This window comes from Erigeron canadensis, chromosome 2, assembly GCF_010389155.1.
Source record: "Erigeron canadensis isolate Cc75 chromosome 2, C_canadensis_v1, whole genome shotgun sequence".
NCBI lineage: Eukaryota > Viridiplantae > Streptophyta > Magnoliopsida > Asterales > Asteraceae > Erigeron > Erigeron canadensis.
This window is the reverse complement of record NC_057762.1, coordinates 30,920,820-30,938,465: the sequence shown is the minus strand read 5'-3', so window position 1 is coordinate 30,938,465 and position 17,646 is coordinate 30,920,820. Positions and strand designations below refer to the sequence as shown.

Below are 17,646 nucleotides of genomic sequence, written 5' to 3'. Positions count from 1 at the left end.
TTTTTATGGAAAGAGTGGTGTTCTAAACGCCGAGCTTGTAACTTTGCAACCAATAACACTCTTGCCATAAAAATCCATGTAATAATTATTTTCTATTGAAACTAATTGAAGAATTATCATTCTATTGAAATCACAATTTGAAAGATGCCAAGCAACCAAAACTTTCTATGACTACACCATATCACATATTGATCAACGTTACAACTATGTTCGGATAACAAATATCACTCATATACAAGCTAATCAAATCAAATAGTATATATAAGACTTTAACATATTAACATACTTCAATATTATTTCATCTACACTTGTTTCATTTTTTGAAATCGGGTGCTTTACACGACGTGTTATGCGTACTAGGATCATTTTGCATCCTTTGGTACAACGGTAGCACATGGCTCGTATGAAGCCATGGCATCGGGACATAAAGAGAGGAGCTCTGAGGCGACCAAGTGGTTAATACCTTTAGCGCCAATGGTAGGGGATCCATCAATCCCTATATGTGTCACATGTTTTACATCCGTTGGAAGGCCAATCTCCATCTCCATTTCTAGTTCTTCTATCTCCTCCTTGTATACTATCATACGTACATAGTTTACACAAGTAAAATTACATATATATTTGCTGTGAAGTGGGGGCTAAGTTAATATGATTGAGCTTTTCGACAAAAATAAGAGACATGATCACTTACCAAGTGATTGAGATAAGTTTTTGATGGTTTTTGTGAGCCTATGAATGGATCCAATAGTGTATATGTTAGGTCTTGATAATAGAGAAGACTTGGATAATTCCTTATTGGTCATTTGATCACTTGACATGCCTTTAGGATCTTTCACAATTTCCATTGACCTCCTCACTAAGAAACACACCAAAGATATATAGATCATACACATGACAAGAAAACATGTAATTTCAATAATTTCGTTTGCACAAGTTCTTCAAAGAGATCTAAGTACATTAGTTTAGAAAAAATGGGGACGTAGGTACTTTTACATTGATCAAATTCTCTAAGAGTTTATATAGAAAGTTTGGTCTTGATGTACATTCACGTATATAGCTAGAATGTTTATAGTATATGCATACCCGTGCGAGCTGAGTTGATGTCTTCTTTTGGCCGTCTTCCGTAATGTTGTATGCTGACCGAGACACTCGAGGAAGACACACAACCTACGGTGAATGGAAGAACTACAAGACGTTCCATTCGATCTTTCATTCTAAAGACGAATCGATGAGAAGATTATTGAAGGTAGAGTAGAATATAATGGGCTATATATATATATATAATATGGAGTACTCGCTAGGTTTGCTTTGTCTTTAAGATATAAAGATTAATCTTTTAGCTAGCTTGCTAGGGCCTTATGTCTAATCTAATATGAGAATTAATACCTAAAATATACTGTGTACAGTAACTTGTAATTCAAAGTCAATAACCCTTTTGAGTCCAACTTTGAGTTTAAAGGGGGATTGAGTTTGGTAGAGAGGGATTAAAGGTGGTGTTGCCCACTGAAGTAGTGCATGCAACCAAAAGTTAATGTTGATTCTCTAAGTTAATGCAACTGCTTTACAACCCCCAACAACCTCCACACCTCTTTCAACTTTAGGCACAACAGAAATTTCCATTTCCTTTTCATATGCTGGTTTCTATACATTATATATTATATATATATATATATGAAAAATGATATGTATTGCAGACTTTATCTAAACTTAAGTACTGTCACATTAAAAAAAAGTTACATATTAAACCTTTGAATTTGATAAACATACATAACCCCCTGAATTTTACATAAACCCCACCTGAATTTTACATAATCCCCTATACTTTATATAAGATAGGTACTGCATTCTTTATCTAACCTTTCCCGATATATATATATATATATATATACGGAAAAAAGTTTAATCTTCCTGATATTTTTTCAAAAAAATTCTCTTACAAAAATATTATAACAATGTGATAATGATGACACATGATATAACCAAGGGATGAAATTAGAAGGAAAAACTTAAAAGATTATATTTGTCATGAAATGAAGACATGCATTATAAGAATCATTAATTAGGAGGATATTATTATATAGGACTAATAAAACAACATTTACTACTAAGTTAACTATCATTTTTAGTATACCAATAGACATCTACTAATCTTGTAAGTAGATACTGTACCATTTTTGATTACATCTTAGACAACCCTTATAAATCCGAATTAACACCAAAACTTAGGCTTAATTATAATTATATGTATTAAACATGGTCGGAAGACAAATTAGGCTAATAAGATATGTTTGACATTGCATGATAGACTATGATGCACGGGGACGCCTAATTGGTCAGGGTACCCGTCCCTGGCCCTTTTGGGGGACGGGGACGGCTAGGATTCGGCATGGGGACGTTTCAGATTTAGGGGACGGCTGGGGAAGGGTTCTGGGGATGTTTCGGGGGAATTTGGAGACGTTTCCTAGCCCATTTAGGGTTTAGTGTTTCTATACCCTTCAAATTAGAACCGGCCCATAAAAAATCTCTAACCGACCTGTGAATTGGGACGTATATATGTATATAGACAACTAAAAAATCTCAATTAATATCATACACTTTACATCAATATCTATCTATTTGAGTTTTATTTAATATATTTTTCATTTTTTGTATTTTTATTGCCTTATCTTTACCGTCCCCATATCTTTTTTTTTTTTTTTTGCCGTTTCCCGTACCCGTATCGTCCCCGTACCACTTCACCATACCCGTCTCGGTGCAACCTTGATGATAGGTCTCTTTGCTTATTTTCCAGTCACAAACAAGTCTCATTGTATTTAGTGAGATTTTACTTATAAATAGATATATAGATATTAATTGAAAATAAAAATAAAAATTGATTTAACATGAGATTTTAAATATAGGTATGACATAATGTATTTAGTGAATCTTTCCTTTTCAGGCACTTTCCTTTTTATTGTAAGACGCTAAGCAAAAAATGAAAAAAGAGGGTATGTTGAAACACTTAAATTGGACGCCACTGTCACAAACCAAAAAGAGTGCTTCACCAGCAAACCCATAGAGAATGATTGTGGATTTGAAAGTATCTCAAGATAGAAAGATGGTCCATGCACCTTGTTTAACCGTTAAATATATATAGAGAGAATGATTTTTACATAACAGATAATAATTGTGCCCAATCTTTATATAACCCATGGTTAATACGAAATGATATTCGTATCATATAATCGTTCATGAATAATGAATTCACCTCTCTTGCCACTTCCACGTTTGAATGGCGCGCAAACCAGTTCGATTCGTGGTTAAAGCCCAAAACCTTTGATGTTTGGTTGTTGAAACCATTCGGTTCCTGAGTTTGGTATTGGTTTTTTAAGTTATGTTATTGCATCCTACTAAACATATTAATTAATTAACAACTCAATAAATAAGTTTCTTTCGTTTAAAAATAGTTATACAAATGATAATAACCAAAATAATTATTTATAGGAAAAAGTAGATTAAATCATAAAAGTATCACCTTTTTTATGAGTATTATTCTTAACTTGAAGTGATATTACGAAATGAAATGTATTAAATGAAAAACATTAAACTTTTAGTATTAGAGTAGAATATAACTGTAATGAATCAAATTTATAATATTTTATTCTCGGATAAAATGTGACCGTTTCGACCGGGATCCGGACCCATTTTGACCCGTCACCCAACCCGATCACCTCGTACATTTTGTCATCTCTAAGTTCCAGGAATATTTTCTTTTTCTTTTATTGTCCGAAGCCGAGAATTTTAGCATCGGCAAAAGACCACCGTAAGTCGCCCCAATCTAGGCATAGACAGTCCAGACCCAGTAGATCTATGATACATGAAAATCCCATCAACCAACCCGTTCGAAAACATTACAACAAATTAATGGAACAACTTGTGAGACTAATACTTGAAATGAGATCTCTCTAGTGTTTTTCTTGGGGCCCCATATAAAACTGATTTCTAATACCCAACAAACAAAGAAAAGATGGCTAATTGGAAATGGTAGTAAAAGTTTTCAATTTCCGGGTAAATAAATAAGGCCGTTGAGAAAGAAATTTCCGGGTAAATTAATAAGCTTAATTGGCACTTAGCAGCCCATTCTTGATTGAGTATTTTACCAAAATGACCTTAAAAACCAATGTTTTAAAAAACCGGTATTTTAATCATACCGGCGTAAAAAAAAATTCCGGTATTACCGGTATTATCGAAATTACCGAAAATACCGGCCGGTACGACTATTTTAGTTTATTTTGTTATTATTCTACAAAATTTATTACAATTTGACGAAAATAGTAAAAAAAAAAACAATTATAATTCACTAAAAAATAATACCAAATAGGTATTCCATAACAAAATATAAAGTTTAAAGTTCACAAGTAACAAAAACTAACATTAAAATATCATAAAAGAATATTTAAAAAAATTTCAAAAAAAAAGTTTAAAATACCGGAATGGTAATACCGGATAATACCGGCCGATATAAAATAATGAAAATACCAGAAAAACATCGGGATTAAAATACCAGAGTAGCCTCAAATAATGGTAATACCGTCCGGTATATAAAGCAGTATTTAAAACATTGTTAAAAACTAGAAAGAGAAAGAAAACCAAAGTTGACCGTGGATTTAGTTGTTGACCATGTATATAAAGCAGTATCCTATCCGTCCGTCCTTAATTTTGATTCGTTCCCCCAAAATTGAATTCCTTCCATTAACACAATAATAAATACTCGTAATATCAGATCAAAAATTCACATTATGGCGAAGAGATCAGGTGGAGGTGGGACGGGAAGAGGAAGAAGAGAAGAGGAACCGTTAGTAAATCGGTGTGTCGACTCAGTGTTTAGATTCATTCGATATGCTGAGTTTGAGATCCTTTTCGTTCTGTTTTTTCTCATCTCTTTTATTCTCTTCAAAGATTTGGTTAGTCTCCCCTCCTCTTCTCTTCTCCCTTTCATATAATTCTAATATATATAATATATATATATATATATATATATTTTAGTGATTCAATAGCTGCTGATTTTGATTTATATAATATATATAGAGTTACAGATATAGATATAGATAGATATATAGATATAGGTTAAGAATTGTTATGGCACCAATTGCTTTTAAGTACAAACAAGTATTTTAACCCGGGCGTTGCCCCGGGAGAAAAACAAAACTCTCATGACAAAAGTTAAAAAACATTAAGCCGAAAAATACAAAAGTTAAAAAACATTAAGCCGAAAAATAAAATTTTCGTGGCAAAAGTTAAGAATAAAAATTGTGGTCAAATGTAAAGAGAATGAAACTTTGGTAACAAAATTTGGAAACCAAAAGTTAGGTGGTAAAAAGCAAATAAAAAAACTTTCGGAGCGAGAAAAAGTTTCCGTGACGCAAGTTAAAAAAGTAAAAGTTATGTGGTAAAAAAAAAGAAATAAACTTTTGATGAGAAAAGCTTAAAACCAAAAGTTATGTGGCAAAAAGTAACTAAAGCAAAACTTTAGTGGCAAAAGTTAAAAAACTTAAACTTGAAAACAAACTCCGTTAAATACCTTTTTGTAAGTACCGTTAGTTAACCAAACAATACTTAACGGTATTTAAGGGCGTTAGTTATTTTAGTTGTGCACTAAGTACTTGTAACTTAATCATGTAGGGGTGTACTTTTAGCTAAAGTACTCCCCCATCACATGCCAAAGTTACATTTTAGTATATATATATAATATGATAATATGCAGCATGTGAGTATTATGTGACTTGTATGAAAGTAAGTTATTAATCAAGGATTTGTTATGGTCACATACATTCATCAGTCAGTTGAAATATCCAATCACATTACTATTTGGGCCGGTCCGTTAAGGAATCAGATGATGGGTTGGGGGTGGTATAATACAGTATACTTTTGACCATACTATTGCAATGAAGACATTGATGTTCGGATCAGATCGCAGTTACTGCCGCCTTTGTCTTTGCTGTTGCGGATGGCTCCTTAATTTGACATTGCATTGACGCGGCGTTGTTAATAGCTTTCAGACTTTTTGTGTGATTTGGTTTTTGTTATTTATCATTCTTAAAAGGTTTTGAGAAAAAAATAGCGGCTTTACCTTCTATTTATTGGTTTTTTTCAGACGGCTATGTAAAATGTAATGTTGGTTTTATGTAGTGAATTCAGCTTAAGAAGAAACTTTTAGGAATATAAATAACATTTGTCCCATTTATAAAAAACAAAGCGTACACAGAAGGTCTGATTTTCTTCTAAAGTTGTGTCTATGCAATGTCAAAACATGAATTGGTGGGAATAACAAAAGTCATGGAAACAACACTTCCAATAGTAATCTGGAATATGGATATGATCGTTAGGACAGTATGATCAAAGTTATATCACCCCCAACCCTTCCAATTCTGTGGAGGATGATGCCTGCCCGAATTATAATGTGATTAGATACCACAAGTCAGGGGTGTCCCATGAGATTCTTGGGTGTCGAGGACCATTACAACTGCTTGATCAATTATTCATATAACTATGCAAGTTGACAATTTGCATAAATACCTTATCATTGTGTTGTCCACATATTAGCAACATACTGAATTGCATCACTATGTCATGTATCAAAGCTGGACCTTGAATTCATCTTGTGGCTGGACAACAAACAATTGGAGATATCTAGAAATACAACACGTTGGAGATTTTTAGAAACACTTGGCCTTTTAAACGATTTTAAGGAATTGATTGAAATATTTTCAATTGGAAGCTTTTAAGGAAAGGACCAGAAGTGGATAACACCTAACCAAATCGGACCCATACCAAAAGATCTGGTTTTGACTTATTACTTAACTTGCACATCTTGTCACCCCTAGTTTTCCTTTTGCAAAAGGAAGGCCAGTGACTTTTCATCTATTACTTTGAGTCCCTAATTGCTTCTTGTTTGCATGATCTGGAACTGTTTCTGCATCATGGGCATCTTTCTATGGTTGCTCCTGGACCTGTCTCTTATTTGTCCTTTTTCTTTATATCCTATAGCTGCTAAGTTTGAATGGGGTAGTCTCACGGAGTCAGTTGATAGTCATTCTATGTTACTGCAATTAAATCCCCTTGGGAGCAAGTAGGCAACAACAAAGTTGAAAGAATTAAGCTTTGCCCCCTTTCAAGAGATTACTTCTATTCATTCTTTCTTTCTTTTTTACGTTATCAAGAAGATTGCTCTGTTCAAATAACTTCTCCTTGTATGCCATTGATGGTGATAGGGGATGAAGTTTACTTCTCTTTTTGTCCAAAAGCTAAAACCAAAATCATAGTTGTGGAAATTTCTAGTATTCATAATTCCTCCCTTTAATGGCATACCTTTAACCCTTATTGTTTACATTTCTTAGAAAAACTGTTCTCTCTTATGGCCGCTGTTAGCTTATCCTTTACAGATATAAACCCTGTATTGTCAGAAAATAGTCATCTGATGCAGCAAATCCATATTCTAACGTACATTGACTCATCCAGTTGTGTATCTTCTATTCTTCTTTTTGGAACAACCTCCAGAGAAATAGAGCTGACGAGTGCTGCAACCAACGATGTTTTTCTCCACGAACACTACTTTTTAGTATTATTTTTTTGTTGCTAGTTGCAAAAACAGTGCTAACAATAATTTCCAGTTAGACCACTTAATTTTGTGATATGTTTAGAAAGGGCATCACAACCTTTTCCATTTCTGACATATCTTGTAAAGAAAGCATCTGATCTTGGATTTTACAAAGTGCTATAAATTCAGGATGAATAACTAGGTTGTGGAGAATGCTAAAGAAAGGATCTGACTTATTTCTTTGTTATTATGAATGAATGATTGGATTACAGACATCGAGACCAGAATATAATCAGATCCTTGTGAAGAAGCCTGGAGGACCAGATTGGTGGTTGTCTTAGAAGATGCAATTGGGTTGGCGCTATGTAAGTTTGTTCAATGATGAAGTACACTACAACATGAATATTAGTTTTCCTTCTTGTGTCTGGAGAACATGAACCATGTGGTATATGATGGCCTTGCAAATATTCTAAGTATGTTGAATTGATGAACCGCCAACCATTTTCATATTGTAAACAGTAACGGATCAAAGATTTTCTCTATCAATGTATGTGTAAACGAAATTATCAGGGAATGTATGGCATTATCAAATTTTCATATTTATTCTGTTAAATAGTACAAAAAAGATATGCGCATTGCCTTGAAGGTATGGTTGTAATTTCTGATTAGGTAAAGTTAGTGTAGATTTACAAGCTCTTCCTGCTATATTTTGGAGAATTACCAAGTTGTTTCTTCTAGGGAGTAATTTCCTTCATATATGGATTTATGGTTTTAAGCTAATCATTATAAACCTCTTTTTCAGAATTGAATTGAAACAGTCAGAAAGTTGTTTCATCTTTGACTCATATTTCCATTTCAATGCCTTGCCCCAGGCTTAAAGCTTGATACTCAAGTAACTTGATATTTAACGGACAGTTAGTTGTCACCAGGCTTTCTGTTTCAGTCTTGATCTCAGGATTTTGAGTCAAAATGTTGAAGACGAAGATCAGATTGGATTATAAATCTAAATATGCATAGAATTTTTCATGGAAGGTTTTTGTTATGAAGGCTTAGAATGAGTCTAGGAGACTTGTGTATATAGTTGGCAAATCAGCTATGATATGCACTTCATCACTTTATAAGTGAATATTTCATGTCACTGCATGTTTACATAATAATTGTTCATAATAGGACCTGAACAAATAACTTCTTGATTGTAGGATTGTTTTGAACACCATTAGGCCACAGGCCTTTAAGCACCCCCACGAAAAGTACGATTATTCATTTGAAACTAATAAAATATATTGATAAATAAATTCATATATGGCATAATAACTTGGGAATATAAATACGTTGGGTATGTCATGTTGTTATCTTCGAAAAGGGGGAAATTTCTTTAATTCACATAGAAAACATGCCTTGTATAAATCTTGTAACCGCGGCTAGAAAGTGTTAACACAAATGTTCAGTTATAACAGGAGGTGTGAATGTGTGATGCAAATATACATTGGCAATTTGGCATGCCGAGTTAAATCACATTATATATCTAAGCATTGGGTTAAAAATATACTCATTAATACCAGACACGTGGTTTTTGTTACATGTTGGTGATTGTGGAAGGCGAGGAACGAGAAGAAGTTTGAAGGTAAACCGATAAAAGTGGAGAAGATTATCCATGACATCATGTCTACAAGTTTCGTATGGTACAAGAATAAGCTTAAATTTTACTCACTTAGTTGGCAAGATTGGGTTTTGTTTAATGTAAATGTTTAATTAGCCAATGTATAGTGTTTGCCACTCCTTATTTTTGGAAGTTGGCGAGTTTTGAATAAAATTTACTTTTCAAAAATAAAATAAAAAAAATACCAGACACGTGTTAACACCAGAATTTTAACCCATAGATGATGTTAACATTACAAAAGAACGACTTGGTTGTATCAACTAATCAGTAATCACTTGTTTTGTTCTCTAATCACATACCAAAATTAAATCTATTCCAGTCGCAATAACCAGGTTTTGAACATACGGGAACACCCACTTTCTTCCTGCACAAGCCTTAAGCTTATATCCATTTTGTGGATTACGATCTACTTCATTCTGATTTTGCATCAAAGTCTACTTTGTAAAATTTTATATTTGATCTTAGTTTTGTTTTTTGCTTCTGATACCGCATTGTCGCAATTTCAAAAACCATTCAAAAGTTCAATAAACAACGCAATATTGTATACCAAGGGTTGCAACTTGCAAACAAGCCGATCAGAGCTCAAACTCCACTCAACAACCTCAACGGCTCAACCTAGGATTAAAATATATCCAGGAGCTCAACATACCTCATAATGCAAGCTTGAGCATCGCTCGAGAAAGGCCTGGGCAGGAATAGCTATACAAAAAAATTGATATGCAAATATGCTCAATTAACCAAGGTCAGTTTGAGAGATCAGCAAGCCTGGGACAAGTTCAAACTCAAACAACTAGATAAAAATAGAACTTGTTTTCAGCCCTAAGTACATATATATATATTGTAACTTACATATTACATAGGGCTCGAAATGTCCGATAAGAAGTTGAGTTGAGTGCTAATAAGCTGAAAAAAGCTTGCTGTTCTTTTGGTACTGGACTACAAAAGTTCAAATTTGTAAAGGTATCAGACCAATTTACTTACAAAATAAAGATACCTTCAACCCGAATAAAGAAGCACCTGTCTGACGCAGACCAAATTCCTTGTCTTAAGTTTAGAGTAAATTGCTCAATTTTCTGAAAAACTTGATAAAAGTTCAACTCGTTTACCGGCCATGTATTAGCTCAATCATGTTAAAGGATGTGTATACAACTGGTTAGTTTGTACATGTTTTGAATAAGACTGTTTGGAAGGTTGAGATATATATAGCATATATTACATGCGTCCATTGTACCAACTTGAGGCGTAGGGTAAATTGGCATTTATGCATGAGAGATGAGAGATGACCCAATGAGCCACACAAACTTCACATCAAGATGAATAAACAGAGGGCATTCTCATATTTATCATATATCAACTCACCGCAATCCACTAATATTATATTTTAACTCAAAAGTATAACTTATCTGAACAACCTCCAAGGGCTAAAGTAGACAGGGTTAGTTTCATTGTTTCAGGTATAGCAATTCACGAGTATACAAGGCTTTACAAGCCGTTCAAACTATCAAGACCGTACAGCTTGTTTTGATTCATCACTAATGGAACGACATTCTAACTCCAACTAGATACATGATTTAAATTCTATTTTAGAAATACAAAAGAGTGATTCTGGTATTAAAAAAAAAAGGGTAAAGGAGGGCACCCTGTCCCCAGAACCATATTGGATCCTCATCATCCCACCCCGTAAGGGTTATGATGCCGGTAAAATACTTTCACTTAATACCCACATGATTTGGGCATCCCAAGGATTGAACCTGCGTCTCTCAACTTCACATGTGGGCCCAAGCTGCATTGGTAATGTGTACGTATTCAAATTTAAGAATCTCTAAAACCAGTTTCGTAGCGAGTAATTTAGTCAGGATTAAATTTACGAATCTTTTCATGTATCTTTTCAAATATAACTATAAGTTACCTCATGCAAGAGCCCTTGGAGATAGCGATGTGGAGTCAGTTGATGCTTTGCTCACTCACAGGGTTGCAGATCAGTCTTGAACCTTGAAATTACGTACCAATTAGCATCATAGTAAATCTAGTCTGATCAGAACAGTCGTACCTAAAATAGACAACCTTCATCAAAACAAACAAACTACAGAAAAATTTAGAGACCATAATCTAAAATACACATAGTGCCTTCTTTATGATCCACAGGAAATACTTCCCAGATGTAGGAACCGTTATGCTGAAGATTACAAGGTTGCTGATATATTTTTAGATTTTATTGCACTAGCCTGTTAATGAAAATGAGTATTTGCACAAATAATGGGGATTAACAAAATGTGAGGACAGTTCAAATAATTAAAGCCTGTTGGTGGAATTAGATTCCACAAAAATAGGTTAATATTTGACATGTATTCTGTACATCAACAACCAAAATGAAGTTACAGGCAAATGTTTAATTACTACATAATAATTGTAGGAAATAACCATTGTGGTTACTTGGACAGTCCTTATTCCTCTGGGTCAATGCTATTATCCCTGGAAGGTATTTGTCTTCTCTCTGATAAGATAATTGGCCCTGGTGATGTAATGTTTACTGGGCGAGCTCCTGACGATGATGCTAACAAGTGGGGATCCACTGAAGTTGGAGAAAAATTGTAAGTGAAGACTTCCATTGGGTGGTCAAACTTGCAACTTGGACCAAATTTGCATATTCCATAACGAGAATAAAAAATACACAAAGGCTCTCCCTGTTGACAATTAGAAACAGCTTTGTCAATCATTCTATCCAGAAACAACGTATTTATTATAGCCCCGTCCCTCATTCCCTTTCTGAATTTTCTTACCGTGGCATTCTAACCCATTTACTTATGAGTTGGTCGATTGTGTGGGTTCCATGTTATCTCAAATGGCTCTCCCAGTGTTTTCAATTGATTAGATTATCATCATAGAAATATTGTTTTTGTGATAATAACACATTGCTAATTGTATGGTATACACATTGTTGGACCAAAAGGTTGCACATTAGAAACGATTCATTACAGTAAGTAGCTGTGAATCTTTTTGGTACAAGCATTTTATTTAGTTCAAACATACAAAGGTATACGTTGAACCAGACAGCCAGTAGTCAAAGAGTTATAATATCATGCAGGTGTTTTCAGCTGAAAATGCTGCACATCTTGAGAGAAATAGAAACTGAATGGCACTCTTTGCAAATTATAACACCCCGCCAAAAGAATCAATACCGATCAAATATGTAACATCTTGAGTTATAACCTTTTTTTATTACTATATTAGCTATAGATATCATATATTTTCATGCAAGCAGTGAAAGATCAAATAACCTCCGAGCTAGTGATCCCTTTTTATAACATATGTTTTTAAATTAACTTGAGCTATTAAAATATAGATAATTAAAATTGGTCATTTATTCCCTAGCAAGTTTTAGATAGTTCCAGCTAGTGAGCTTAAGGTATCTTATTAAGACTTTGAAGAAGCAAAAAACTCAGTATAGAAGGTATAAGAGATTCACTGATTATGCAGATACAAAAATTCAAAAAAATCAAACATATTGAAGGCCCTTGAAACAAGTGGGTAAGCATCATTTCGACTTCAAGAACTTTCAGTTTCTTCTATACAGTCAAGAAAGTCAAGTAGTTAGATTACACGTAGCAAGATGCTTGGGTCAGGATGGTTGGTTAACAAGTCAAGTATGCATGGTCAGTTATAGTTGGGTTGACCAGAAAAAACTTCTTTATGCAGTATATTTTATAAGCAAAAAATTAATGCAGTGAGTAGATTACAAAGACATTATTATTAGAATATAATAATCTAAATCTTGATATTAAAGGATATAGAAGGTTGTACTTGTATGCATTATAACATGCTTCGGGTGACTTTTAACCTGATAGGCACATTTGATGGGTTCCCTCTATACAGAATTTTGTATTTGACCCATATGAGACTAAGCATAGCCCAGATTGACCCGTTCACAGATTTTAATTTCCACCTCTAACTTGGATGAAAGAAGTATTGTGCTTTGAATAGAGTAATAATTATATAAGATATAAAACATGTATCACTAACCGGACGTAAAGGAAGCCCAATGGGACTCAGAACACAGTCAGGCATGGGAATCACCCTCTCTCTTGGGTGATGAAATCTGCACACTGCACCAAATTTACAGTCTCCGGTCTTCATGTAAAATTGGCAATCGGGCTGACCAGGCCTTTCAGGGAATATATTCTCCCTTGGTAATGCATAATAACCGGACGGTATAGAGCCAGTATGATATGAAGCATACGTTCCACTTAGTGGTTCATTGACCGTTTCATTCTGGCGTGAAGTACCATAAATTTGACTGTTTCCAGTTGCTTGCTGTTGGCTCTCTAAAGATGAAAGTGAACCAAGAGAACCCTGAAGAGATAAATTACCACATAAACGATTGAGCCATTAAACTATCTACTATATAAGCTATGCTTTAACAATTAGGTAATGCAGTAATGAAGTACTTCGCAAAAGGGACATAATCTATACACTCTTTGATTTACAATGAGACAGTAATTCTTAGTTAATACAAGTAGTACTCGTATCATTTAACCCCTACTTTACTTATATCAAAACCAAGAAAGCCTACATATTTTGGTGTCAGATAAGCTGTTTCATATCATCATACCAGCTACAAACATAACTCTTGATCCAAGGGTAAGCTGATATTTATTTAAGAGATATCGCCAAAATCTATCTTTTTGTCATTTTTTTCTGTTCAATCACTACAACATCAGAAATTTTCAAGAACTCAAATATCTGATTATCTAATTATTACAACTTCAAGCAGTATAAACACAACCCAACATTAGGTTTTGCATCCAGTTTTATTACACTGGGTGTCTATTTTTGATTACTTAATATCATATAATCACTTTCGAAAGGCACATCCAAACAACCCCTCAGACTGTTACATCTGGAAATCAAAAATATGTAAATAAAGCCTCAGCTTACTCTGTAGGCATTCCATCCTGGAACGGAAACCACACCCTGAGGTAGAATTATTTGTGCATAGTTTGAAGGGCTTTGCCAGCGTGGACTTGGAACAAAGGAAGCATTAGGCAAAGACCAATTTGTGACTCCACCAGGGTATGATCGTTGACCCGGACTAGTTGGTGACTGCACTGCAGGATAAAGCGGAGAACCACCATACGCAACCATCATGTTAGATGGTTGAGGGTGGTGGAATTTACAAGTGTTCCCAAACTTGCATTGTCCAGTTCTCTGATAATAAGTACATTCAGGCTCATCCTGCAAAAAGCATTAATAATTGAGAACCACATCATAACACCATAATCTGAATTTATTTAGTTACAAAATAAGAGTAATAACAATGATAAGATACAGAAACTAGAGACCTTAAACTTTTGCCTTTTTTGTTATAAATAACATAAATTTTATAATAAGAGCTGCAAATGCAAACCGGACGAAGAGGATAACCCAAAACATTTAGTGAAACTCGCCCAGCCACTCCAGCCATGTCTCGAGGATGATTAAACTTGCAAGTTGCTCCAAATTTGCAGGTGCCCGTCTTTAAATAGTACTGGAGTGAATGAAGAAAAACATAAAGTAACATCCGTTACAAAGCTTTCTCGGGATTTGCATACTTCCATCAACAGAATATAAGGTGATGTGGAGATGAAAATCCACCAGCAGGAAACAAGGCAAGGTAAATATGGAATATATGGATGGATAGTAGACACATACCTGGCATTCAGGTTGTCCTGCTCTTTCTGGATATTCTCCTCTCATTTTAGCAGTTGCAATAGCCTAGACCATGGTAAATACAGCTATTACTATATCATAACTGTCAAGATAGCTTGAATGATAAAAATATATATAAATATGAAAGTATACCATACCTATATATTATTATTCTATGTATATAAGCATGTGGAAATACAGAATCTATATACATTATATATTATATATATCAGAGGAATCATATACTAAGAGTACATAATATAGACTAAAACTATATTTATCATAGCAGAAGCCTAACAGAAGAAATAAACCTATTTCAATGAAAACCTAACAAAAGAATATAAATGGACAACAGATTGGCTAGGAAATGCATCATTAAATTCATAAGCCACTTAGTACAGAGTGCCATGAAGCTTCAAACTCCTGGAAAGTTAATATTTCTATCTGACCATGACATCAACATAGTACTGTGACATTTAACATAATGTTTTGTAGGATAAGGTAACAGAAACTAATTGCCTTTTCCCCGCTTCTATTCGTATTAAAGAATGACCATCGACCTATAAACTCTGTTATTATATCTTTATCATTTCCTAAACCTTGTTAGCTCATAAAAGAGTCACTCTAAGCAACAAGAAGGTTTCATTATTAGTTGCAAACCATATGGAACTATCTTGTCAGATAAATTCTTGTTGCATATGATTGCAACTCATATGAGTAAAACTTCTCCATGGATTCTTATCATTGTGATTAGATGATTACCAAAACCATAATAAATGACCAAACATTGAAAACCTAGTAATCTAAAATCTGACATATCTACAAATTTTGGATGATATATATAAACCTGCAATATGCATTTCCATTTATTAATGAACAAAGATACCATTTTTTATGTGCAAAACCAGTTTTACCAGTTTCCTGTTAGGAGGATGATTGAAACGACAAGTGGCCCCAAACCTACAAAGGCCTGTTCTGATGTAGTAAGAGCAATCTGGCTCTCCGTCACGTACAGGATAAGATCCTGACTCCATTCCTTCTCTCGATCTCAAGGTCAGTTGCCACAATGCATCTGAAATGTCGACAAATTTAGAAAACTCCCATCGCAAACATGAACACATTTTTGTATAAGCACAAAATTTCTCTTGTGCAACAACATACTTTGTTCCCTCTCTTTTTAGTTATTCTATACCTTTAGTATCCCATAACGACATAAATTGTGGTAATCGTCTTTGTTTTAAATGAGTACATTTTAGCTAGAAACGCACATATACACTAAAAAAGTTGTCACCTTTCCGCAAAATTCATATAACAAGTTAACAACTTACAATAACCAAGCAAACATTTATGTCGTTTTTATCTCATTATTACCTTTTTTTGTATAGATGGCTTGAGCATAAGAACACTGTAAGGTACATGAACCATACTAACTGTTTATTTATCAATAATGTGTAGCCTTCCACATATCAAAAGAAATACCAAGATAAGGATAATAAAGAACAAAAGAAGAGATATATTACACTTTAACGATGTGACCTCTAGGTAACCATTTTTTTTATTTATAAATGTCTTAACTCAATAAATCACCAGGGACCTCTATGTTACTGATTTACTCCAGAAGCATGACTTAACTCAATAAATCATAAATGCGCTTTTTCTCTCGGTAACTTATAAATTTTACCTTTCACAAAGGTTATTTACATTTTATTTATAATAAATATCTATTGTTACTGATTTTATCATTTGATTAGGGCGCTTACTTTTACTCAATAAACTTAATAATAATTAAAAATTTAATCATTCAGTAAAAAAAAAATTTTTGACTTAACAGACAAAAATAACTATAATTACTTATATTTTATTTAATATATATAAACATTATTTATGTATTCAGCCACGATCCACAATGTTGTTTTTCTCTAAGTAACTTTTAGATATCTACTTTTCACAAAAGTTATTTATTATAATTAATTTAAAACATTTATTTATTACACTATACTTTATGTGATTCTAACTTTTTTTTATAAATAGTCAAATATATTATACTTTACTATTCAGTATTCATTCACACTACTTAATCTAACACAAAACTATATTTATAACCGCTAATGAAAAAGCCTGAACAGTAGATTAAACACAATTTCATCAATAAAGTCAAAATTAACTTCAGCAATATTAAAATTGTTAAAAATAATAAATTTCATTAAAATAATAAGGACCTTCATCTAACGGCGGTGATGAAGATGATGACACTCCGGCGGTAACCGCCGGTCGTGACATCGGAATTCCACTATACGACGTCGTTCATCACCAGCCGAACTTCATCTCCTGCAAATATATGTATATGTATCTATCTATATGTATATAAATATACTATACGTACAGATAATATAATTCAGTTTAGATTTATCAAAATTGATTCAATTTACTGTAATTCAATCTCCGATCAAATGTATGTATATATATGTGTGTGAGACAGATATAGATATAGAGAGAGAAAATTTAAGTGTGTGTATTGTGTGTGTGAGTGAATGTGTGTGAAATTCTGGTTCGTTGTTGAGAAGAAGAAACAACCAACCAAAAAACTAAAAAGATTATTTGTAATAAATATAAATTTAAATATAAAAATATTATTAAAATCATTTTGGCCACACGCGCGCACCAACGATTCGCGCAAGTTATATGTCGCTTTCACAACTTTTTCACACAAATTAAAGAAAAGAAA

At 33.5% G+C, this 17,646-nt stretch overlaps 3 protein-coding genes across 4 annotated transcripts; 1 reads left to right on the top strand and 2 right to left on the bottom strand.

The window, feature by feature from the left end:
- Positions 1-240: 240 nt before the first annotated feature.
- On the bottom strand, positions 241-1,228 carry LOC122590101 (CRIB domain-containing protein RIC4-like). The gene is made up of 3 exons (XM_043762432.1): positions 1,084-1,228; positions 692-856; positions 241-577 (listed from the first exon to the last, which is right to left on the bottom strand). Exons 1-3 carry the CDS (start codon positions 1,211-1,213, stop codon positions 363-365), a joined length of 510 nt encoding a protein of 169 aa, XP_043618367.1. The 5' UTR covers positions 1,214-1,228; the 3' UTR covers positions 241-362.
- A 3,463-nt stretch (positions 1,229-4,691) lies between these two features.
- On the top strand, positions 4,692-8,175 carry LOC122589920. The gene is made up of 2 exons (XM_043762252.1): positions 4,692-4,943; positions 7,849-8,175. The coding sequence occupies exons 1-2, from the start codon at positions 4,779-4,781 to the stop codon at positions 7,915-7,917; spliced, it is 234 nt and encodes a 77-aa protein (XP_043618187.1). The 5' UTR covers positions 4,692-4,778; the 3' UTR covers positions 7,918-8,175.
- Positions 8,176-11,525: 3,350 nt separating this feature from the next.
- Positions 11,526-17,436, bottom strand: LOC122586863 (zinc finger CCCH domain-containing protein ZFN-like). Of its 2 annotated transcripts, none has more exons than XM_043758874.1 (7): positions 17,141-17,436; positions 15,836-15,993; positions 14,925-14,987; positions 14,641-14,760; positions 14,172-14,468; positions 13,257-13,586; positions 11,526-11,920 (listed from the first exon to the last, which is right to left on the bottom strand). In XM_043758874.1, the coding sequence occupies exons 1-7, from the start codon at positions 17,199-17,201 to the stop codon at positions 11,681-11,683; spliced, it is 1,269 nt and encodes a 422-aa protein (XP_043614809.1). In that variant the 5' UTR covers positions 17,202-17,436; the 3' UTR covers positions 11,526-11,680. The 2 variants fall into 2 exon arrangements, with proteins under 2 accessions (XP_043614809.1, XP_043614810.1); XM_043758875.1 differs by lacking the exon at positions 17,141-17,436 and adding an exon at positions 16,293-16,310.
- Positions 17,437-17,646: the final 210 nt, after the last annotated feature.

Bases quoted from the DNA above. Each gene is read 5' to 3' on its own strand.
- LOC122586863 (XM_043758874.1), bottom strand. From the start codon at position 17,201: ATGTCACGACCGGCGGTTACCGCCGGAGTGTCATCATCTTCATCACCG. The intron at 13,587-14,171 runs GTAAGCTGAGGC...TTATCTCTTCAG, and splicing joins CAGGATGGAATGCCTACAGA to GGTTCTCTTGGTTCACTTTC. The intron at 11,921-13,256 runs GTTAGTGATACA...AATTGTCAACAG, and splicing joins TTGGGCTTCCTTTACGTCCG to GGAGAGCCTTTGTGTATTTT.
- LOC122590101 (XM_043762432.1), bottom strand. From the start codon at position 1,213: ATGAAAGATCGAATGGAACGTCTTGTAGTTCTTCCATTCACCGTAGGT. The intron at 857-1,083 runs GTATGCATATAC...TGTGTTTCTTAG, and splicing joins CATCAACTCAGCTCGCACGG to TGAGGAGGTCAATGGAAATT. The intron at 578-691 runs GTAAGTGATCAT...TACGTATGATAG, and splicing joins AAACTTATCTCAATCACTTG to TATACAAGGAGGAGATAGAA.
- LOC122589920 (XM_043762252.1), top strand. From the start codon at position 4,779: ATGGCGAAGAGATCAGGTGGAGGTGGGACGGGAAGAGGAAGAAGAGAA. The intron at 4,944-7,848 runs GTTAGTCTCCCC...ATTGGATTACAG, and splicing joins TTATTCTCTTCAAAGATTTG to ACATCGAGACCAGAATATAA.